We start from the raw sequence: 24,945 nt of genomic DNA on the forward strand, positions 1-24,945 counted from the left end.
ATTATTTGCTAGCCTGGACCACTTCACACATGGTGCATATGTTTTAGGAGGGCTTTGAGAATCCTTGTGCTTTTATTTTCCTATTTCAATAAATTTACATGATTTTTGTATTCTTTGCATTGCTATTGATTATGGTCAAAGTATGCCTAGGTTTAAAGGAAAGAGGTGATAATTTTTTTTTGTCATGACAAAGGATTGAATGTTTTTATATTTGGTTAATGAGTGGGATGGAACAGCAGTCTTCTGAGGAAAGAGAGAAGAAATGAGACATGCAGAACCAGTGTGGTTATGTTGAATAATAATCATTATTTCAAACTCCCTTCAACTGACACATTGAATGAATATCCCCCATTTCTGTAGGTAGTCAAGTGACACTGTGCCTTGTTTTGCAAGAAGTGGAAATACATATGTACTCACACATTTGGAGAGAACACAGATTCAACAAGTCCCTTTAGAATATGGGTTCTACATTATCAAAGGCTGAGATGAGAGTGGAAGCAACCAGGTGACTCTTTAAGGGGCTCTGAAGTAAAGAGAATTAGCTACTGAAACCAAAGTCATCCAAAAACAGACAGCAGTTAGCTGTTGTTATATTTCTAAATCTGTGTACGTTTTGATGGTAAATTAACTTAAATTAGAGGAAAGCAAATGACCTGCCATGTCTTTATATCAGAAGTGATGCTGAGTCTGAATGTACAGCAAAATCAAGGAACATTACTGGTTTCCCAAAAGTCAAATGGAAGCTTTAACCATTTTACACAGTTCTAACTATTGAATAGTTTCTTTAGCAAAAGACAAAACTACAGAATTTTGCACCAAAGCACTGTTAAAATATTCTGAGTGTTTATGAAATAATATTGACATGTGGTCAGACTACTTAAGTTTTTGTGTCCTTGTGTGATGCTTGAGACACAGTTAGGCTTATTATTTCAATATAACATGTAATTTGAATAAAAATTTAAATATAAATTCACATGGATTAATTATTATTTTATATTTCCAAGGTTTTATCTTTGGCTTGACATATTTATAACTCTGAAACAGGTAGAAATCATTTGAAGACAAATTTTGACATGAGAAGCTAAATTGTGAAAAAAGTTATTTTGTCACAGGAGGAGCAACTACTTCTTGCTGTAATAAACTGGAGGAGCCCAATCTGTAGGACATACCAGTTTCAGGCTTCAGAAACACTACTCGCTTTTCCCCTTCTTTCCTGTTTTGGCAAACTTCTGGCAACAAAACAGAACACATTTTGCGAGGACAAGTACAGCAGTTGCCACACAGGCCAGCAGGAACCCGATCACATCCAAAGAGTGGTACTGGAACCAGCTGAGGTCATGGGAGGCTGGCCGCAGGTGTTTGGCTCCTTTGTGGCGCATGACAAACTCGATCCAGAAGACCGCCCGATCCAGAGGCTTCATTGGCTGGTCGTGATGAATCCTTGATAATTTCATAACATTCTCCTTATATCTAAAGGAGAAACACAAAGATACTGACATGGAAAGGAATTAATTTGCCTAAGTAAGTTATTCCCATGAACGGGTTCTGAAGTGTCATACATATGTTTCAAATAAATGTCATAGGATTGCAGAAGTAGTATATTTTTATTTGGGCCTGAATTCATAGATGGTTTTGCTTTAAAGTTGAAATTTTCTGACAACAAATATTTTACAAAGTGAAGATGGAAGATAAGATGGGAAAGTCACCTCTTTTAGCAGAGCAGTCATAGGAGCCATTCTGATGGCTATCCATGTGAACGAAAAAGGGGCTACAGGGCAGGCTGGACAAGATCAGTGACACAAGGTCACCACACAGGATGATCTGATCATGAATATCTAACTGGGCAGGCCCTGGTGAGTAGTCTCATCCCAGGCCAATAGCTTCCTTAGTAAAAGTTAATCTTTACCTTAAAAGAGCCCTTCCATTGTTCTTATACATCAAGGATAACATACCTTTGAACTGTCTGAGTAATTTCTCAAAGGCATAACTTCAGGCAGCAGAGCACAATGACCTCAAACATCTCTTGTTGCCCACATACCAGCTGCATTTACTATAAATGTAATGTTAACTATTCTGCACCTACCAATGTGAAAGGAGTATTCTGTTCCTACCAATGTGAAAGTAGTACCTCTCCATTTCATTTTTATCCAGTCCTAGTAGGTAGGGGGACCTACCCACCTCTACTTTGCTTCATGCCTCTTTAATCTAATACTAGTGGATTTCCTGTAACTCTTCTTAAATTTTCTCCTTTGATCCTAAATGCGTGAAAAGAACTGCCGTACTGCCATCTCCAGAGCATTTTCTCATCCATTGATCTTGCTTATGGGCTGCTCCTCAGTTATTGGCTCAAATAAACTTTTATAAAATTGTTTTGATAGTTTTGGACTTTCTTTCCAAGACATAAATCAGTTGGTGAAATGAAGTTTTATGATGATGCTTTCAAAGTTTTTTAAGTGCAATATTATCATGGTGTGAGATATGCCTCCTTACTGGTGGTTCATGGGTTTCTACTTTTCTCTTCATAAATCTATTGTATGTTCCCCACCCAGAATGATATTTTTTGAAACACATAAGATTATCACATTCTCTTGCTCAACATTTCCTTATGGTTTCTCAATCCACTTAGAATAAATTTCAAACCTTTTTTTGGCCTTCAGGAACCTACACAGTGTTATCAAGAACACAGTACACCCTAAATGACATTAGTTATGCTGAAAGATCTGACGTCAAAACTAGATTTAATACCTGATTTATTTGAAATTTTAACTTTTCCCAGAAATAAAATCATGATCAACCACTCTGGAGTTTTCTGATCACTACCAATAGTTAATCTATCACCTGGCACCTCTGTATCTTCCACTGGAAGAAGAGGCAATCTGCACGGTAATCCCCTGCCATTCCTTCCCTGGAAAAAGATGTCCAGTCTAAAAATAATATCTTTGTTGAGAACAGGCTGACAGTGACCAGAGGGGAGGGGGGAGGGGATTATAGGGAAAAAGGGAGAAGAGTTTGCAGGAACTATTATAAAGGACACATGGGCAATAATAAAGGGGGGGGTGGAAACAGGGGAGGGAAGTAGGGAAGACTGGGATGGTGGGGAGGGGTTGGGGGAGAAGGCAGAAAACTGTACTTGAACAACAATAACAAATGTTAAAAAATAAAAATAAATAAAAATTAAAAAATAAAAAATTAAAAATAAATAAATTAAAATTTTTGTTGCCCTGGCTGGTGTGGCCTAGTGGATTGAGTGCTGGCCTGCAGACCAAAGGGTCACCAGTTCGATTCCCATCAGGGCACATGCCTAGGTTGTGGGCCAGATTCCCAGTTGGGGGCACCTGAGAGGCAGCCGCATATTGAGGTTTCTCTCCCTCTCTTTCTCTCCCTTTCCCCCCCCTCTAAAAATAAATAAATAAAATCTAAAAAATAATAAAAATAATCTTTTTTTCCATTTCGCTAATAACTCCCCCACTACATTCTTCTGCTTATACAAACCTCCCATTTTGTACAAAACCTCTGAGAACTGTCCTAGTTGCTAATGGTGTTTTGCCCCATTCATGAACCACTCAATACCGTCCATTAGATCTTCACATTTACTTGGTTGAATTTTTCAGTGTGACAATGGGCAGACACTTGGCAACAACCTGTCCTATCTCTTTTTCCTATGCACACTCTCTTGCTGGCACCTCGGCCTTCTGACTGCTCACTGAAGCTGCCAAGTGTGTTTCCACCACAGCACTTTTGCACTTTGTCTCTCTCCTCTGTCCCCCTCTTGGAACAGTCTTCCCTGCAACACCAAAGGCTACTTTTAACTTCTGACAGAGGCCTTGGGGTCTATGTCATGTGTCAGAGAAACCTCTACTGACCACACTAATAGCACCCAGGGCATTTTTTCTATAGTTTTGATTTTTTTCACTATTTGATCCATACATCTTTAAATACATGTGCATTGGTTTATGTGATTTCAAATCCCCTTGTTTATGCATTAAGTGAAGTCACTTTAATCCACTTGTTTACTACAAAGACAAAAATAGTTGCTTTCACGTAAGAATGAAGTAAGTTGTACGGGGATGCCATTCTACATCCTATGTCTGTTCATGAGTAAAGGCCCTCGCCCCCAGCCTGGGCTTATTGATGAGAAGGTGTGGTGAAGCAACTATGGCAAGGAAACACACAGGGTACAAATACTGAGAGTTTGTTAGGACTGTTTGAGAGATTTGGTTTGGGCAGGGTGACTTTTCACTAACCAAAAAACTCTCCAGAGACCCTTGGGGCATTCCTGTCTGTCTTGGCATCGTATGTCCTTTATACAGTGGTGATAACCCTCAAAGAAGCCCTTGAAAGAGATCAGCCAGCCTTCCAACCTGTTACCATGCTCCCTAGCCACATGCTCTAGCAACACAGGACTTTTATTTTTGTACTGGCAGCTGGAAATCAGCTCTTGGTTCGCCATTGATTCTTTATTAAATTTGACTTCATTCCTTCATCTCCCCTTGCATGTAACAATAGTGTGATTAACCAGTCATGAGATATTATTTCCTTATGTGGCCTATTAAGAGATATCCTGTATGCCTTGTGAAATTATAATTTCCACACGAATGTGTGCTATATACATTCCTAACAAAGACAAATCAGTTTTTATGTAAAACTTGTCACCTCCCCAAAACAAAACAAACCACGAGAAAACAAAACAATGTATTTTGTAAAGCATACCCTTAATTTCAGTATAAAAAACATAGGAAAAACACACATATCCTAAATAAACAGCTCAAAATTTCATAATACCTAGTCAATAGTCATGAAGTAAATCCCTCAATGTACCTACTAGCTAGATACTGATATAGGGCACCACACACTGCTAGTGCTCCTTATTTTCTAGAACTTTTAGTCAGTAATCCTGTCCACAAATTAACTATTATCATTACTTTAAACATCATAGATTAATTTTTCTTACTTATTAGAATTGTATTGTAATACTAGTTTTTGTCTTTTCTGTAGCATTTGTTAGTTAATTCATTGCTATATAGTATCCAATATATGACAGTACCACAGATCATAGCTTCACAATGTTCGGTGGGCATTTGGGTTGTTAATATTTTTTTAGCTATTTCTACTAAGGCTGATGCAAACATTTTTGTACATGTCTTTTGGTTTACATATTTATACATTTCTGTGCCATACATACCAAAATGGGGAACTGTTGAGAAGAATGTGTTAATTTTATAGATGTAGAGATATTTTTAGTTTAGGTTTCTCATTTATTTGTATCTGCTTAGACATATAGTCTTTACAATTTGAGAAATTTCATATACTGAGTCACTGGATTTTCCCAGTATGGGTGTTCAAATACATTACTATTCTTTTTGTTGTTAAAAATATATGTTCTCCACTGTTGTATATATATCAAAAAGGTTGCATTTTAAAATTGTGTATAAAATCTTTTATTTTATCCTTCTTATATTATAGAAAATGATCTTTTAAAATATTATTATGATTAAAGGCTTGTATTTTGATCTCTCTTTTTTGTCCACTTTTAATTTCTTTTGAATTTGGGATTTATTAGTAGGTGTTACCAATTAATAATTTGTATTGTTTTGAAAGATTAACCTGATCATTATTATGAACATTTTTATCTTTATTTTTAGAAGTGCTTCTGGTCTACTGTGTCTGATAATAGTAGAGCTAAATCTTTTTTATGGTCATTGTTGAAATAGACCGTTTTTCTACTTTTTAAAATCTTGTACACTGCAACTTAGGCATGTCTCCTAAGTAGTGTATATAATTTTTAAAATCCACTCTGACTCAGACATTACTTGTATTTAAATAATTTAGTCTGTTTACATTTGCTGTAACTACTGACATCTTTCAATATAGTCATACAAAATCACAGATAGCAAAATCATAAGAACCAAATTTAGAAACAAGCAAAATGTCCACAAAATGATAAAAGGATAAATAAAATGTGCTATATCGATATCATAGAATATTATTCAGCAGTGTGATCTATGACAGTGACAAAGCTAAACAACATTATGTGACAAAAGCAAGTTCTTGTATGATTCTCTTATTATGAAATGTCCAAAATGACTGACCTATGGAGACTGAAAGTCTTTTCACATTGGGAGAGAGGGATGGGAGTAACTTCTAATGCACATGACCTGTCTTTTGGGGATGATGAAAATATCCTAAATTTATATAATGGTGATAGATTCATAGCTCTGTAAACAAACTACATATATTTATATTTTATAATATAAACACAAATTTTATAGTATGTAAATAATATCTCATAAAATCTGTTAAAATGATTATAAGAAAATAATTTTTGAGTGTCAAGAAATTTATAGTATCAGAATGTTAGATGTTGAATTGAAAGATGTTATGATTTTTTTCTAGTTCATCATTATTTTGTCTATGAGATCTATCATATGTTTTTTAAAAATGTGTTCTTGTGATTATCTATTACTTTATATTATTGGAGGAGAAAACTATTTCACTAGTTGAGTATCTATTTAAAAAAATAGAGTTAAAATGCAACTTTGAAATAAAAGAGTGGTTAAAACTAAAAGCAGGTTTAACATGGGTTAAATTATGATAATAATGTCAAAAAACTTCTTAAAAATGGGATGAAACTCATATGCACCTTTGACAAAAGAACCTTTCTATAAATACTATCTATTAAAAACTGTGATACTTACGAAGGGTCATTAATGACTGTCTTCAATGCATTGAGCAAATCTGCACTAGACATTGTGCTGATATCCAGTCTGACAGCAGCTCCCTTATTCTTCATGCGAGCGATGTTATCAGGTTGTTCCGCAAACAAAGGGATGCCCACCATTGGGATCCCGTGGTAGACGGCCTCATAGATGCCGTTGGCTCCACCATGAGTTATAAAGGCTTTGGTTTTTGGATGACCTAGGATTGGGTGAATTTAAGCAAATTATGAATTATAAATCTTGGAATAAAATGAGAGTTGGGCAATAAAGGTATATTTAGTAACAGATTAGTATGCACTTCAGCCTGTATTAAAATGTTGTTCAGAATTCAAAGGAAGAGGCACCTAAATCTTCCAGAGAGATAGTGAATGCTTATGTAGAAGATTGGTGTGTTTCTTATGACTTGAAAATGAATACAAGTTGCCAGTGGACAAACTGAAAGAGAAGAATCTGTATAAAAATTTTGAAAGTGCATTCACAAAAGTAGTGAAGCATGTTAGAATATATTCTCTAAATAAAATGGTGAAGTCACTGAGTCTGATATGTAGGGTGTCAAGGCAGCACGCGATGTGATGGCGGTGGCATAGGCTCAGAGGAAGAAAAGCTACACGTTATAAAGGAATATGTTATTATTTCAGAAAGAGATTTTGACTTTTTTCCAAGGGAAAATGGAGAGTCACTGGTAACAAAAGATGGGCTGATGTTTTCAGGGGCACTTGTACACCCTTAAGTGGGTTAAAGGTTTGGTGTAAGGAGAAAGTTAGGAGACAGGGTGATAAACCAGAAATTGTTGAGTCATTCTGTGTGAGAGGAAATCACACGTGCAATAAAGGTATTTTCTTTGTGGCCCTAAGGAACGTGACTGTGTAAAATAAGATGCCAACTGTTATATCTTATCCTTCCCCCTAGGGCTGTGAAATACATATGAGGGGGTTCATTTTTATTTCTGAGGTTTTCAATAAGAAATGTTCAATACATTTCTTTCCTAGTGAACTGTTCATCACTCTGGAGGAACTGATGCTGATTTCAGTGTTTTCCAGAGTCTTACCAAGAAGGTCATTCTGGGGGATCCATTTGTACAGGCGAGTATTTGGCCCTAATGTGTCTGGTTTTTTGCCTTTATATCTCCATATAACCTGTTAGGGTAAAGAAAATAACATTTCCATGAGTCAAATTTCAAAATTGTGGCATGTTAAATCATAAATAGGTTAAGGGACATCTAGTTCAACCCCTTCCATCTTACAGATAAGGAAATGAGGACAAGACATGTTAGATAATGGGAACCAATAAAACACTGACAGAAGAAGAGTATATATTCATATTACATGTACTTATTTTTATATTCAGTCAGGTATGAATGTAATCATAATGTTAGGGGTTAGACAAATAACACTATCAATGACTTATTCAAACATATTGCTAATTATCTGCACACTTATTTTAACTATTATACCAGCTCTCATCTCCAGATTTAATGTTAACTTGTTTATTTCTTTTTGAATCATGGGGGTATGGGTTACTTAGATTCATTAGTTTCATGAATTATTTTATTAGAGTTTTATATAATTTGAATTACAAAATCAATGTATTCAGCTATTTGTGAAAAGTAAATCATTCTGATGTTTAATAATTTATTAACAATAATAAATAATTTCTGTTTTAAGAGTATGTTTAGCTTCTTTTAGATGACTAATTATGAATTACTATTTCCTCTAAGAAAAATTTCAAGTGGTAATTTTTACTTGAATTTAGTGTTTTCACACTAGCTAGGATTGAAAAGTCTCTAAAATATAGAAGAGTTTTTGAAAAGCCCATTGGCACTTCAAATATGATGATGATGTTAAGTTTTATGCAACTGACTATTGACACCTCACAATGTGCTACAATGCACAGACAGCATTGACTAATATGGTTAATCAATCATAAATGGCCAAGCAATTTCTAAGTCCAGTACCTAAATTAGGTTGTTTTGAAATTTCTAAGAAAGTCTCATAAGGTGGATTCTAGTCTATAACTAGTTAACATCTATTTTTTATGTGAGTGTTATAATAACTTCAGGTTCTCAGAAAATTTGCATAGGTGATAAGGAGAAAGTTACATTATTTAGGAAACTAAAAGCACTTCACAAATACCCAGAGAATTCAAGAGTATTTGATATATTAGAATAATTTACTACTGTATTTTTTGGAGAAGTGGGCACATGTGAACCTGTCTTATGCTAGGCTTGCTTTTGGCTGACTCTTTTTTATATTCCCATGTATACTTCTTCAATCAGGAGGTTATTATTCTGATGGGTTGTTTCTGGGCCACAGCTTATAAAACACAGGGCCACCTTGAGGTGTGGACCAACATTTATCCTTTCTTTTATGTCTCCTGCTTTAGAATTTATCATGGCCCAGCTCACCAGGGAGTTTTTCTTTTTCTTTTTTACAGACTTTTTTTTTTTCCCCTCATTCTCTAACTCATTGTGGCTGGCTCGGGTATCTGGATGCAGCTTGGTAGCTCTGGACATCCTTTCTCTGAATATCACCTTGAAGAACACATTGAATAGGCCTTTAAAAAAATTCAGAGAAAGTAAGGGAGGCCTGAATTACCTGGCAAGCCTAAACTGCATGATGCCTTTCAGACTGTTATCATCCCTAGTTGAGTTACTGTTAAAATATAACTGCTTTCTGAGAACATCTGTTGTGTGCACAGTTCCCTAGGATTCCTGCAAGAAAAAGGAGCAAAGGACAGGGTAGAATTAGGCGATATCTGGACCTGTCTACAGTGCTGTTATAATACCAGACCTGACACTGTACTTCTGATATATATTTCTTTGTGGTCACCATGTTAATGCCAACGTTACTGTCAAACAAAATACCCTCTGCATCACTTTAGCTCCTGCCATGGACCCTTTGTTTTCAAATTGTTATCTGAGATAAATTGGAGCTATCATGAGAGTTTGCCTTTCACATAGGAATTTCTGTAATCAGATGCTTTACAGAGTTTAACATGCTCATTATTTTTCTATACTAAGGTACTCTGTCTAACCTTTTGAGGAATCTGGGCCAGGGCTGATGCAATCATATTGGCGTGTTCTTTGGTCAAGTTAGTGACCATTGACCCCAGGCTAAACACCACAATACCATCTTCTCCAGAGCTCTGGGCAAACTGTTCCATTTCCTGTGAAGGAAGAAATTTTCCCATCACAAAAGAGCAACAGCAGAGTGAACACTAGTGAAAGAATTGCTACAAATAAACAAGAGAGAAAATTAATTATTATAAGCAGTTTTTAGCATAGTGGCTATTTCTTAAGATTGTGATAAAACACACATAATATAAAGTGACCATCTTACCTATTTATTTCCATGGGTACAATGGAGTATCATTTGTATTCTTGTTGTTGTTCAACCCACCTCTAGAACTTTTTCATCTTGCATATTGGAACTGTTTTTCTTATACTATAATTCTTCATTTTCTTCCCATTTCACCTGTCCCTGAAAACTGTCATTCTGCTTTCTGTTTCTATGAATTTGAGTAGTCTAGATACCTTATATAAGTGAAATACAGTATTTGTCTTTTGTGAGTGGCCTATTTCCCTTAGCAAAATGTCCTTAAGATTCAGCTATGGTACAGCATTTGTTAGAATCTCCTCCAACTTTAAGGGTTAGTAACATTCCTCTACAGATAACTCTGAACCATCAGAAAGAGGAACAAGAGGGTCTTAGAGCAAATTAATCCTGAAATCTCTGGAGGCAAAAATCATAAAACTGAGACCTCCATTCTTTGAGCAAATCATGAGAAGCCAGGGTTCTTCGGAAAAGGTAATAATGCTGGGAAGACAGAAAGCAGCAGGAAAGAGGAAGATCAAATGTGAGATGGATGACTCCATAAACTAAGCCATAGGCGTGAGGCTGCCAGAGCTGTGAGGGCTGCTCAGGCTAGGATTTTGCGGATATCACTCATTCATACGGGCGTCAGGAGTCAGAGCTGACTCAAGGGTACATAACACGCAGGACTCCTTTGTGTGTAAATACCATGTTTTGTTTATTGATGTATCCATCAATGGACCCTTGTGTTGTTTTCACCTTTTGGTTCTTGTGAATAGTGTTGTTATGAATTTGGGTGTTGAAATATCTTACCAGGATTCTCTTGTCATTGTTTTGGATATACACACAAACCAAGTGGTAATTGTTTTTAATTTTTTGAGGCACCTACATTTTTTTTTCTGTCAGTGGCTGTTTTTAACAGGTCTAATTCCTCAGTTCCTTTGCAGCAGAATGTTGATGAGTTTGAATTCTTTTGTTTCACATATTTGTACACGTGTGTGTGTGTGTACGCGCACGCGTGTGTGTGGCACTGGCTGGGCCACAGGAGGCCGCCAGTTGCACTTCACCCTTAGCCATGACTGCTGAAGCCCCAGACTGGAGCCTCTGAGGGTGATTCACTCTGAATATCCCAGCTCTGAGCAGGGCTGTTTACCCTGCAAGGTTCTGAGCCCAGCAGGAAGGGGCAGGTGGTATTTACAAAAACAGATCTAGTTAGTCTCCCATTGTGGGCGGAGCTGGCGCAAGGGAGCGGAGCAAGCTGCAAGCCTTGTCGCTTGCAGAGACCCCAACAGAGCTGAACTTTGAAGCTCTTGGCTCCAAGCTGTGCCCCCTGAACCCTTTTCTTCACAGAACTGAACCCAGTCAAATGGGGCCAGGGAGACTTGGAGGAACAGATCAAGGTAGCACTGTGCGGGGGTGATGCCAGGCGTTCAGAGAGGACTGAGCTGCACGCTTCTGTAGCTCTGCAGCTGAACCGCCAGACACCCTTAAGGGAGTTTCTGAGGGCGTTGCGCCTCATCTCCCAGTTCTGAGCTGTGTGCCCTCTTCCCCGCCGCAGAACAGTGCTCGGCAGGATGGGACCCGTGGGATTGGGAGGTGCAGATCAAGGCAGCCCTTCTGCGGGGCTGGCACAGGCCCATGGGAGGGGAGTGAGCTGCTCCTTTTCCCTAGTTCCACAGCCGTGCTGCCAGAGACCCTGACAAGGGCGTCTTCTGTTGAGGATGCTTGTTTAACCTGCGGGCAGGGGGAAAGATTCATTCACCTTCTGAGAGTCTGCCTATGTTTCTCCAGGAAAAGAATAGGCCTCAGGTCCCTGTGCGTGCAGTCGACAGTACTTTCTGCCTGACTCCAGCGTGGCAGGATGATATTGCTAGTATTTTAAGGACCAGGTTAATGCTCGCCCCCGCCCCAGTTTATGCTGTAAGAACAGGAGAGCCTGACCCTCGACAATCACGACAATCACGAGGGTGATGCGGGATGTTGACTTAGGACTGGGACCTCAGTAGTGGACTCTCCGGATCGCTCTCTGGAGCCTCAACACCCAGGTCTTCTCTTTATGGCTTCCATATGCCTTGAGTTGCCTTATGCCTACCAGAGCCCTGGATGAGTGCCAAAGAGTGAGCTCCTGTTTGTTGGCCCTTTAGGAGAGCACCTGGGATGCTAACAGACTCCCTTCTCCTTCCAGCAGAGTCCCTGGTGATTGTCATTGCCTGATACTATGCAGGCTTCTCTTCCTGGCCCTGGTTCCTTGGTTTAGGGGTCCCAACTGGGGCTGAGACCCCCATGCTCCATAGGAGAGACTTTTGCAGACACTAATCAGTCTTTCCAGCTTCTCAGCTGCCCCACCTGGGTGCAGGGGCCAGACTTCTCTGCATCTCTGCACTGATTACCAGTCCCTTTGTAGCTTCTCCTAGAAATCCTTGGATATAATACTCCTGTTCAGCTGTCTTTCAGTGGGGCATTCAAAGTTGATTGCTCTTTAATTTAGCTGTAAATCCTGTTTCGCATAAAGAGGAGGTGTGAGCACCTTCACCTATTCTGCAGCCAACTTGGGTCCCCACACTATGTATTTTTATTAGAGAATTTGTTCCATTTGCATTGAAAGTAATCAGTCATTCTGGTAATTGTTTTTTAGTAGTTTTTGTAGTTTTCTGTTTCTTTCTTCTTTTACTGATCTTTCCCTTTTGGCCTGTTGATTTGTTTTTTTTTTTTTTTTTGAGGGGGTTCTTTTCCTTTGTTTTGGGGGGCTATGTTTTGTAGCTTTATGGTTTGTTGTTACTATGGGGTTCATATATATTGGTCTATAGCTATAGCAGTCTATTTTTTAACCAACATGCATTGTTTTGTAGTGTTCCAAACATTACAGAAGAGCTTTATTTTACTGCTCCCTCTGTTTTGTTGCTGACATCATACTTTACATCCTTTTATTATTGTGCATCCCCTATATACTTATTGTTGTATTGCTATTATTGTGTTTGAACCATCATACTAGCTTTTAAAAAACTTATTATTTTATTTTTAAACAACTGTTGGCAATCAATATTATTTTCATTAGTTTCAGGTATCCAGCATAGTGGTTACATAATTACATAACTTGCAAAGTGATCCTTTAGTATTTCTAGTACCATCTTCCGCTGTACAGAGTTATTACAATATTTTGGACCATATTTCCCATGGTGTCTGTTTATTATTTATTACTTACTTATTTCTGCTTAGGTGTCTAATTCTTTTGTTGTTGTTGTTGTTGTTATTCAATTACAGTTGTCCCCACTTTTCCCCAATACTAGCTTTTTAAGTGGCTGGTCCATTGTATTTGTCATATGCTTGGCTTTACCAGTGAGATTTCATTCTTATTCCTGGTTATGGACTTTTTATTTCTGTTTAAAGAAGGCCTTTTAACATTTCTTGTAAAGATGGTTTATTGGTAATGAACTTTAATTTTTGCTTATCTGGAAAATTTTTAAATCTCCGTTGATGCTCAATGACAAGCTTGTCTGGCAGAGTATTCTAGGTTGTAGGTTCTATTCTTTTAGTAATTGAAATATATTCTGCTACAACCTTCTGGCATGTAACTTTTCTCCTTAGAAATCAGCTGATAGTTTTATGATGTTTCCCTTGTATGTGACTAATTCTTTTTCTCTTGCTACCTTCAAGATCCTCTCTTTATCATTAGCTTTTGTCATTTTAATTATAACACCTCTTAGCGAGGATGTTTTTGTGTTCATCTTGTTTTAGGCTCTGTGTACTTCCTGGACCTGGATGTCTGTTTCCTCCTCCAGGTTGGGAAAGCTTTTAGCCATTTTTTTCAATAGTTTTTCTGCTCTTTCCTCTCTCTCTTGTCCTTCTGGGCTCCTATAATGTGAGTGGTTGTATTCTTGATGTTGTTCCAGAGGTCTCTTAAATTATTCTTGTTTTTTAAAAAATTCTTTGTTCTTTTTGCTCTTCTGATTTGGTGATTTTCACCATTCTGTCTTTCAAGTTGCTACCCTATTCTTCTTTATTGTTTAATCTGTTGATTCCTCTAGCATATATATTTTTTCATTTTAGTTATTATGTTCTTCAGTTCTGATGGTTGTGTTTTATATTTTGTAATTCTTTTTTAATGTTCTCACTATGGTCTTCTATTCTTCTGTCATGTTTGAAGAGCATCCTCGTGACCATTATATTGAATACTTTATCAGGCAAATTACTTATCTTTGTTCTTTAGAGGTTTTGTTCCTGGGTTGTTTTTTTTTTTTAATACTTTCATTCGGAACATATTTCTGTGTTTCTTCATTTGTTTTATTTTCTCTATTTATTTTTAAGGATTAGATAAAGAACTACCTGTCCTGATGGAGTGGCTTTTGAAGTGGTTGCTGAAGGCACACAGACTAGCCCCAGTGGAGGCGTACATAGGCTGAGTTTCCCAGAGTGCACACCCTGGGTGCACCCTGCCGGGCTGGCTGGCTGGGTTGGGAGCAGCCAGGGGCATATGGGTGCAGCTGTGTTATGGCAGTTTGGCTGTCTGAGCCTAGAGTGGGTGTGGGGTGAGCAGGCTATGGCGTACTTTGGTGGCCTTGCACATGGACTATAGCACTTGAATTAAATTTCTGCCCATGTTATCTGTGGAAAGAGAATGTAAACCATGGCACTTGCTGGCACCTCCAGTCCCAAAGAGTTTCCACAGTATCCAAAGAGTTCTCTCAGTATCTCAACCTTCTCCGTGCAATTTCTCTGCTTTTGTTGTGTAGAGCTGCTCCACCGACCCTCAGTTACCTTGCAGGAGGACTTGCTGCTCTACATGTAGGTGCACATTCAGTGTGTTCATGCATGAGTGTAAATTCAGGGTCTTTTTATGGTGACATTTTGGACCTCTCTCCCTAAATCACTCTATACAAACTGGAGAATCACTATAATTCATGAGTCTGGTATTATTGTCTGAAATTTCTGTGAAATAGGTGAAAGATTCCAAAATTGTACTTGTATAGGTACTTATTTAAGTGACTATGGTTCTGGCTTATTTGTGAATGAAAACTTTTGTTCTGAAATCACATTTAAAGTGGATGATTTTTTAGAATGTGTTACATGTAACTAGCTGTGAAAGGCCCTCATCATTACCTCCCTGAGTCCCCAGAGGTTGCCTGCCCCACAGAGGGAGAGGAACAGCTGGGCTTTCTGCAGCAGAGATCCATCTGGTCACCTTCTTGAGGAGCTTGGTTCTATGTAAATGAAATTCCTGGTAAAGACATGTTCACCCAAAATGGTTTCAGAATTATTCTGTGTTCCCTGATTCTTATCAGTTTTCAAATTTTATTACCTTCTAGAGAAAATTCTAGAGGAATTTCTAATTGTTCAATGTACTTACAGCACCCTCACCCCAAATATCCAAAGAACCAAAAGTTTAATGGATATCTGATCCAAACGTCATACTCCTTTCTTCCTCCCCTCTGATCATTGGTTTTAAATTGTGGTTGTTTCTCTCTGGAAAATAATAACCTAATCCTTCTAACATGTAAAGTTTTTTTTTTTCATTCTAATCATTGTTTTAAGCTTTTGTTTTAAAAATTAGTGTACAATTGACATAGGACATTCTGTAAGTTTAATTTGCAGTGTGTTGAGTTGATTCATTTATATATTATAGTATGATTACCACCTTAGCATTAGTGAACACCTCTATTTGGCCACATAATTATCTTTTTGTGTGTGTGGTGAGAACATTTACTATCTAGTCTCTAGGAACTTTCAAGTATATAACAGAGCACTGTTGGCTATAATCACTATATCTCCTGAACTTAATCTTCTTTGAGTTGCAAGTTTGTACCCTTTGATTGACTTCTTCTCAACCTCCCATGTCCTTTTCACCAGTCCATGGTAATCATCATTCTACTCTGTGTTCCTCTGAGTTTGCCTTTTTACGTTCCACATATAAGTGCATCACACATTATTTGTTTTTTTCATTGTGACTTCTATCACTTAGCATATTGCCTTCATGGTCCGTCTGTGTTGTCCCAGATGTGGGATTTCCATTTTTTCTCATGCTGCATAATATTCTGTTTTGTGTGTCATGTCTCGGTGTGTAGTTCACATCTCTTTACCCATTCAGTTGTTGACAGACACTTAAGTTGCTTCCATTTATTGGCTATGGTGAATAATGGTGCAAAAAATATGGGTTTATGAGTATATTTTTGATATCCTGTTTTTCTTACATTTGGATACACCTCCAGAAATGGGATTTCTGGATCATATGGTAGCTCTTTTTTAATTTTTCAAAGATATCCATCCATATAGTTTTCCATAGTGGATGCAATGATTTTACATTTCTACTGATGGTACACAAGGTTCTGTTTTCTTCTAGATCATTGAGTTTTCTTACACAGCTAGTTTGAATTTTTTATTGGGTAAATCATATATCTCCATGTCTGTATTTGGTTGCTGGAGGATTATTGTCAAACTTGGTGATCTAATGTTTTTTGGGTTTTCATGTCCTTTACAGTTCTGCATTGCTGGTTTTTGCATTTGAATTAGCAGTCATCTACTTTCATCTTTACTACTTTCAGGGTAGAAATACCTTTAGTTAATACTGACAGAGAGAAGGCTTTTTCAGACCTAGTACGAATATGCCTGCTTCTTGCTCCCTCTTGTGGGAGAATTCTTAAATCTGGGTGTCCTTCTATCCTATAAAGCACCAGGCCAGATGAGGATAGCCTCCCTATTTTCCTGAAGGTGGTGCTACAGCTCCAGTTTGTGGTTTCTCTCTTAGGAGCAAACCCTTGCCTGTATTCTGCTCTTGATCTGAAGCCTTCTCCCAAATCTTGTTCATGCTGCTGAGCTTAGCAGCTTGTACATGGAGCCGAGTGTAGAGGGCAGGACATATGGATTTGGAATGCAATTCACTTTTGGTGCCCACAGCCTAGTTGGGGGATCTGTAAGAGAGGGTTTCTTCCTAGTTTGTGGTCAGGCTTCCTGATGGAGGAGGGAGTGCAGTCAGGAGGAACTGTGACTCTTTTATGCCCTCTGGGAATCTTATGTGCTATTGTCCCGATCTGTTCCCTTTAAGCAGTTACTGAGCTCCTAATTTAATATTCTGGATGCTGTGAGAGAGAAATGAGCCCTTTGGAAGCTTATTTGCACATCAGGGAAAGCTCAGCCTCCACTGACTCACTCGTCCTATTCCCTGTTGGAGAAATCGTGGGCTTTCTCTTAGCTTCAAATTGTGTTGCCTTGGAGGAAGAATGTTGCTGGAAAAGTTAAGCTTTCCTCTACTTCACACCAAAGCATTTAAACACATATATTTTGTGCTCCAATAGTGTGTTGGAACTCCTCCCCTGGATATCTGGACTTCCTCAACAGGTCTCTAAGCCATAGGTGACTGCCCAAGTCAGGGTTTGTAAGTGCTCCTGGACTGCAGCCACGAGCGGCTGGAACAATTCACAATATCTTGTAGGCATCACAGCCAGTACTGGTGTCTTTCTGCCTATTACCTGATGTACAGGTGGGAGAGATTCTTCCCAGGTCCCTTAGCTTGTAATGCTGGATCCCAACTTCCACAGCGACATTTTGTTCATGGATAGATAACACTTTTTGTTGTTGAAGGGGACAGAAAAAAGGGATCTCTTATGCTCACGTATGCCTGATTGCTGTCGTCACTCCTGACGTAGTATGATCCATTCCCATGGGATATTCTCTAGCATTATAGTAGCATTATGTTCTTTCTTTACTAGAATACTTTTCACACAATTTTTATTACTTGCTTATATTTTCTCAAGGAGAATATCTTGTGTGTGAGGGCAAAAATTGTGTCTACTCCTCTATGTGCCCATCACTTATCCTTGCTCTACGCTCATTGACTTTAAAATTATTCTTGGAATTATGGCTGATACGCTCTTATGTATTGAATTAAGAAGGCCTTACTTTAACTGACCTGATTTCCAACATCTCCCAAGTATAACACTTTATTCTGTAATGATAATGGCATTCAGATCATTGTAATAGTACAGAAATATATGAGTTTCAAATTGTCGGGTTCCTTTCCTTGTATTCCCATATCTTTTTCAGTGTGATCAGACATTCTAAATGAAGAACATAGAATCATTACTACCAAAAGTGCAAAGTAAACAAAGTAAAACAAACATGGATAGGTTTACCTTAGGCAGAGGTTTGGCAGGCTTGCAGTGGAGCCCTCCAACAAATTTGAAATGCGGCAAGAGTGGGCGAGGAAATTCAAGATCCCAATAGGTTCGAATGAGCCACATTTCAGCTTTCCCCATCAACTCAGATAATGTTGTGGGTCTTCCTGAAAGGAAAAAAACAAACAAAAAGTAGATGAAATGAGAATACTTAATGTGAGTATACCATTTAGTTTTCTGGAAAATGCTTGGAATAATGTAACTAAAGAAGTTTAAAATATTTGTGGTTTTATAAACAAACATTTATATAATATACATATTTTCCATTTATTGTTTATATATATGAACTATACATAGGTTAAAGTGTAATAGTTTTTCTTTTCTATCATCACATCAGTACATTCGCAATCATAGAAAATGATTGAACTTAAGCAATTATAGAACTAAACATGTATTTGTTTACTTTGTAAAGCTGCAAAAGTAATAGATGCAAATGTAAACAATGATTTCAACTCCTCAAGCAATTAATTCTACCGTAGCCATGGAAACACTTTTCTCTAGATTATTTAGTGTGATTTCTATAATTTAGCAAGCTATTCACTGGTACTATAACTGCATTTGATTTATTTTAGGAGCTTAATAATTCTTGTACATTAATAAAATATTTGCAAATAACTGCTGGAAAATTTGGAACATTTTCATAAAGTATAATAACAGATGTCTTCACTCTTAATTTTGGCTCATTTTGTCTTAAAAGGGAGAGCTTTCACAAAATGAGAGCCAAACCTTTGGGTTGGCTCAAAGGTCGGTTTGTTTGTATTTCCTTAAGATGGCTCTCGTAGTGCTTAGTTGTTTTTAACTTCATTTGAAACAATTATGTTAGATTGCTTTGTGACAGCTGTCATATCAGCGTGCATTAAAAAAAATCAATATTTGTGAATTCTTGTGTAGCCATTTTAATATTGAAGATGTAAGAAAACGAGCAACATTTCTGGCGTGTTATGGATTGTTATTTTAAATAGGTAAAAACGCTACTGAAATGCAAAAAAATTGTGCAATTTATGGGGAAGGTGCTGTGACTGATCGAACATGTCAAAACTGGTTTGTAAAGTTTCATGCTGGAGATTTCTCACTGAACAATGCTCCATGTCAGTGTAGACCACTTGAAGTTGATAGCAACCAAATCAAAACACTAATTGAGAACAATTAACATTATACCACGTGGGAGATAGATGACATACTCAAAATATCCAAATCAAGCATTTGAAATCATTTGTACCAGCTTGGTTATGTTGATTGCTTTGGTGTTTGGGTTCTACATAAATTATGTGAAAAAAGCCTTCTTGACCATATTTCTGCATGTGATTCCCTACTTAAATGTAATGAAAACAGTCCATTTAAAAAAAATTCTGTTGGATGATGAAAAGTGGATATTTTACAATAATGTGTAATGGAAGAGACAGTGGGGCAACCAAAATGAACCACCCACCACACCAAAGGCCAGTCTTCATCCAAAGAAGGTGATGTTGTGTATATGGTGAGATTGGAAGGGAATCCTTTATTATGTCCTCCTTCCAGAGCCAAACAATTAATTCCAACAAGTACTGCTCCCAGTTAGACCAACTGAAAGCAGTACTTACAGAAAAATATCCAGAATTAGTCAACAGAGAACACGTAATTTTCCATCAAGATAATGCAAGACCACATGTTTCTTTGACGACCAGGCAGAAACTTTACAGCTTGGCTTGGAAGTTCTGATTCATCTGCCACATTCACCAGACATTGCACCTTCAGATTTCCATTTATTTAGGTCTTCACAAAATTCTATTAATGGAAAAAATTTCAGTTCCTTGGAAGACTGCACAAGGTACATATAACAGTTCTTTGCTCAAAAAGATAAAAAGTTTTGGGACAATGGGATTATGAAGTTACCTGAAAATGGCAGAAGGTTGTGGAACAAAATGGTGAATACATTGTTCAATAAAGTTATGGGTGAGGAAGAGGCACAATGGCAGAGGAATGAATGGAAGCTGTACTGACCTCCTCCTAGGACCAACCTGGAATTACAACTAAATTGTGGAGAAATCACCCGGAACAAACAACTGAACAGTAGTGAGAGAGAAGCCTTATAACTTCGGACTGACAGAAGAATCATCTTCAGCACTAACTGACTGGTAAGGAGTGTGGTTGGAGACTCGATAGGACTGGCTGGGTGCCCACAGCTGGCAGTGCTGGAGGGATAATGAAGCAACTGGTTGGATCCCCTGAGAAATGTAAACAGTACTTGTAAATGGTACCTGAACAAAAATAAAAAATAAAAATAATAAAGCTATTGGTAAAAAAGAAAAATGTGTCTTTTATTTGTACTTAAAAAATGAATGAACATTTCTGCCAACCCAATAGTTTACTGACTAATATGTTTACCTTTCTACAAATTTTTAGATGTTTAAATGGATGAATCATAAGTTTTTAGTGAAGGGATGTGAACTCATTAGAAACCCCAAATTATATGTTCCTATGTCTAAGATAGAGCCACTATATCATGAAAGAATCCTTCAGGTAATATGGCAAAATAGTTCAGTTTTTAAATCAAACTAAAGTTTATAAGAGGAGGCAATTCTTCACTGACCCTATAATTTAAGCATTTCCATAATATTTGTGATAGTGAGAGATCAATTTATAATTTTATTTCATCATTTTACTTACATAACACTTAATATTTGTGCAAACTCACCTTCCAAGGCACTAAGAAAGTTAGACTTTCATATTACCAAATAAAAACATAACTTACCTAGTACTTCACTATAAAATTGATCCCAGTCCTCATGAAACGTTTGAAACCAGAAGTCAAAATAAAGCACATACACCATATTTTTTACCCTCTCGATGAATGTCATTTGATCACTTAATTCTGACAAGATAATGGGTACATAGGATGGAGGTAGTGGAATTCCTCCACTCTGCTTTTCAACTGTATAGCCAGGAAAGAAGCGAAGACTGTACACATAAGGTACTTTAAGTAGCTCAGCCAGCAGTTCACCACAGGGTCCTATAGCATCTGCAAGAATGACATCAAACCTTGATTCTTGTAGTTTTGTCATAAGTTCCTTGTTCAAAACTGCATCTTTACAGAGCTTTAGAATAGAATCAGTGTATTCCAAAATGATTTCTTCCACTAGTGGAAAATAAGTCCAAAATGTACCTTTAAGTGTATATGTCCATTTAGAGACCAGTGTCATGAAAAGGTTCTCAAAATCATCTTTTGTGAAAGATGTAGGATAAATCTCAAATTTAATAGCAGATGGTTTATTGGCATCAACAAGAACTGATGCCGAAGATGTCAGAACAGTCACTTCATGGCCTCTCTGGACAAGTTCATCCAGGATTATCTTCATATTGATCCAATGGCTATATTCTGTGGGCCACACCAGCACCTTTCCACAACCCCCAGGGCTGAATTGACAACTCAGCTGTAGCAGCAGAAGAACCGAAATCCATTTCATAGACATCCTGCTGGAACACATGCTTCTTTCCAAACTAATGATCCCTTTTGTCATTGCTCATATTTATACAAGGAGAAATCAATCAGGAAGTTAAAATATAACTCCTACACCTCAAAGTAAATATATCATACTAATATAAACAATCACAGCATTCACAGAGAAGTTGGAAAAGCTAATGTAGATGATCTTGTTTGTAAACAAGTAGATTTAATATCTATTCTATGATTATAAGTGCTAGCAATGACCTTGTGCGTATAAGTCTGTCTTATTTCTAGTTAAAGGCTCTTCTTTAAGTAGAAAAGGAAAGGGCATAACCACAAATAAAGAAAAATAAGAAAAGAAAATATATCACAGGTTTATTTAATAAAAACAGCAAATCTGACATTTAAAAAGTTAGTATGAAGGTCAAAAGAAAAAAATGTATGTAACCCAACTCAACACACAATAAATAGTTTGTGGATGTACAACTCAGAAATATTTCAAATAGACATCAATAACAAAATGTGGAAGAGAAAGTAAAAAGTAATTCTTTTAGAATATATTTGAACTTAAATGCATATTAACTTAAAATGGACTGCTATAGATATAGGAGGATATACATAAACTTTATCATTACTGCAAAACAAAACACTAAAAAAGGTATACAAAGAACAAAGAGAAAGGAATACATGCAAAGCAATACAGAAAAGCAGCAAAACACAAAGGAAGAGATTAAAAGAAAAGAACAGAGGGTTACAATAACTACAAAAATGATTAACAAAATGGCAATAGGTACATAGTTATAAATGATTACTTTAAATGTAAATGTATTTAATGGCCCAATAAAAAGGCATAGGGTACACTGGCTGGTGTGGCTCAGTTGGTTGGAGCATTGTACCATCCACCAAAAGTTTGTGGATTTGATTCCCAGTCATGGCACATACCCAGGTTGCAAGTTTGATTCTCAGTTGAGGCGCATATGAGGAGACAACTGGCCGATGTTTCTCTCTCACATTGATGTTTCTCTTTCTTTCTCTCCCTCTTTCTCCCCCTTTCTGTCTCTCTAAAAGCAATAAAAAGTGTCCTTGGGTGAGGATAAAATTTTTTTAAAAAGACATAGGGCAACTGAATGGATTAAAAAAACTTGCTTCATCAATATGCTGCTTACAAGAGACTGCAAATTCAAAAACACATTGCCAGTATATGGAGAGATGAAAAAAGATATTCCATCTAAATAGAAATAAAATGAAAGCTGAGGTAGCAATGCTATAACAGACTAAGTAGATTTTAAAACACAAATTTAAAATAAAGGCAAAGGACATTACACAATTATAAAGTGGTCAATTGAAGTAGAGAATGTAACATTTGTAAATATCTGTACACCCAACATAGGAGTATCTGAATTTATAAAGCAATTGTTAATGCACATCAAATGAGATATCCAAAGTAATACTATAATAGTAGGGGTTTTATATCACACTTACAGCAATGGGTAGATCATCCAGACAGAAAATTAATAGACAAAGAATGGCTTCAAATGTCACATTATATCAGATCGACATAATAGATGTTTATGGAACATTTCATCCACAAAATACAGAGAACATTTTTTTTGCAAATGCACATAGAACTTTGTTTATAATAGATCACATATTAGGCCACAAAACAAGCCTCAAAAAATGTTCCTTGATTGAAATTATATCAAGCATTTTTTCTGATTATAATGGCACAAAACTAGACATCAACTACAGGAAGAAAACTGGAATGAATACCTGAAAACTAAGCAACATGCTACTAAACAACTAACGGATAAAGAGCAAATCAAACAAGAAATCAAAAGTACCTTATGATAAATCTAAATGAAAACACAATTTTTGAAAATTCATGGGATGAAGCAAAGCAGTTAGGGCAGTTCATAGCCATACAGGCCTACCTCAAGAAACAAGAAGAATCCCAGACAAAAAAAAAATCTAACTTTACATCTAATAGAACTAGGAAAAGAACAGATGAAACCCCAAGTAAACAGAAGGAAGGAAATAGTTATGATCAGAGCAGAAATAAATGAAAAAGAAAAAAACCTATTGAAAGAACAATAAAACTAAGCGATGGCTCTTTGAAAAGAAACAAAAGTGATAAACCATTGTGGCTTCAGGCCACAATGAAGCATTGCCAAACCACCTCCACAAGTGAGACACTGAGGGGGTGGACTCAGCAGACACCAGAGCCCTGTTGAAGTAAGTCCTGATTAATGGGTGGGTCCCTAAAAAGCTGATTCTCAATGGTGGTAGCAGCCAGTCCTTGTAGCCAATCAGTCTTGGGGTAAATATCTCCCATTAATGTGACATCAGCAATCAAGTATGAACTTCAATAGGAGGGTGTACACATCCCACACAGGAGGGTGCACCTGGAGTGCCCAACTCAAGTGAATGTAGAGGCTGTGTCACTGGACCTCAAAGGATACCTACTATATAAGACCACTTTACCAAGCCTGAGAGATATAGCAGCTCTACATAATATATGGAAACAAAGACAGGGATGCCATAATAAGGAGACAAAGAAACATGTACCAATGAAAGGACTGAGAAAACTCCAGAAAATGTACTAAACAAAATGGGGGCAAATAATTTACTAGATGCAGAGTTCAAAATATTGTTTGTATGGATGATCAGGGAAGTTAGGAAAAGAGTGTACAAACTTAGTGGGAACTTCAACAAAAAGATAGGAAACATAAAAATAGAACTAGAAAACATAAAAAAAAACAGAGAGAAATAAAGAATATACTAACTAAAATGAAGAGTACATTACAGGGAATCAAGAGTGGAAAAGATTAAGCAGAGGATCAAATCAGAGATTTGGAAAACAAGAAAGAAGAAAACACCCAATCAGAACAGCAAGAAAGGAAAAAGAATTTCAAAAAATGAGACTAGTATAAGGAACATCTGGGACAATATCAAGCACACAAACATTTACATGATGTGGGTGCCAGAGGAGAAAAGAGAGAGCAAGAAATTGAAAGCCTATGTGAAAAAATGACAGAAATCTTCCCTAACCTGATGAAGGAAAGAGACATACATACAAGCCCAGGAAATGCAGAGAGTTTCAAACAGGACGAATCCAAAGAGGCTCACAACAAGACACATCATAATTAAAATGCCAAAGTTTAAAGACAGATAATCTGAAAGGTAGAAGTAGAAAAGCAGGTATTTATATACAGGGGAGCTTGCATAAGATTTTCAGCTGATTTCTCAGCAGAAACTTTACAGGCCAGAAGGGATTCACACAAAATATTCAAAGTAATGAAAAGCAAAGACTTTTCTTTGTTCTCAAACAA

The 24,945-nt window shown here is 37.1% G+C and overlaps 1 protein-coding gene across 1 annotated transcript; it reads right to left on the reverse strand.

Annotated features, from left to right (window-relative positions):
* On the reverse strand, positions 1–21,685 carry LOC112320101 (UDP-glucuronosyltransferase 2B31). Its single transcript, XM_024577510.4, has 6 exons — positions 20,924–21,685; positions 18,151–18,299; positions 9,750–9,881; positions 7,765–7,852; positions 6,696–6,915; positions 1–1,470 (listed from the first exon to the last, which is right to left on the reverse strand). The coding sequence occupies exons 1-6, from the start codon at positions 21,654–21,656 to the stop codon at positions 1,191–1,193; spliced, it is 1,602 nt and encodes a 533-aa protein (XP_024433278.3). The 5' UTR covers positions 21,657–21,685; the 3' UTR covers positions 1–1,190.
* Between the last annotated feature and the right edge of the window lie 3,260 nt (positions 21,686–24,945).

This window comes from Desmodus rotundus, chromosome 4, assembly GCF_022682495.2.
Source record: "Desmodus rotundus isolate HL8 chromosome 4, HLdesRot8A.1, whole genome shotgun sequence".
Taxonomy (NCBI): Eukaryota; Metazoa; Chordata; class Mammalia; order Chiroptera; family Phyllostomidae; genus Desmodus; species Desmodus rotundus.

Coding starts and splice junctions, on each gene's coding strand:
- LOC112320101 (XM_024577510.4), bottom strand. CDS start 21,656: ATGTGTTCCAGCAGGATGTCTATGAAATGGATTTCGGTTCTTCTGCTG. Junction 6,916..7,764: donor CCCCCAGAATGACCTTCTTG/GTAAGACTCTGG, acceptor ACCCAATCCTAG/GTCATCCAAAAACCAAAGCC. Junction 1,471..6,695: donor ACAGTCATTAATGACCCTTC/GTAAGTATCACA, acceptor TTTCTCCTTTAG/ATATAAGGAGAATGTTATGA.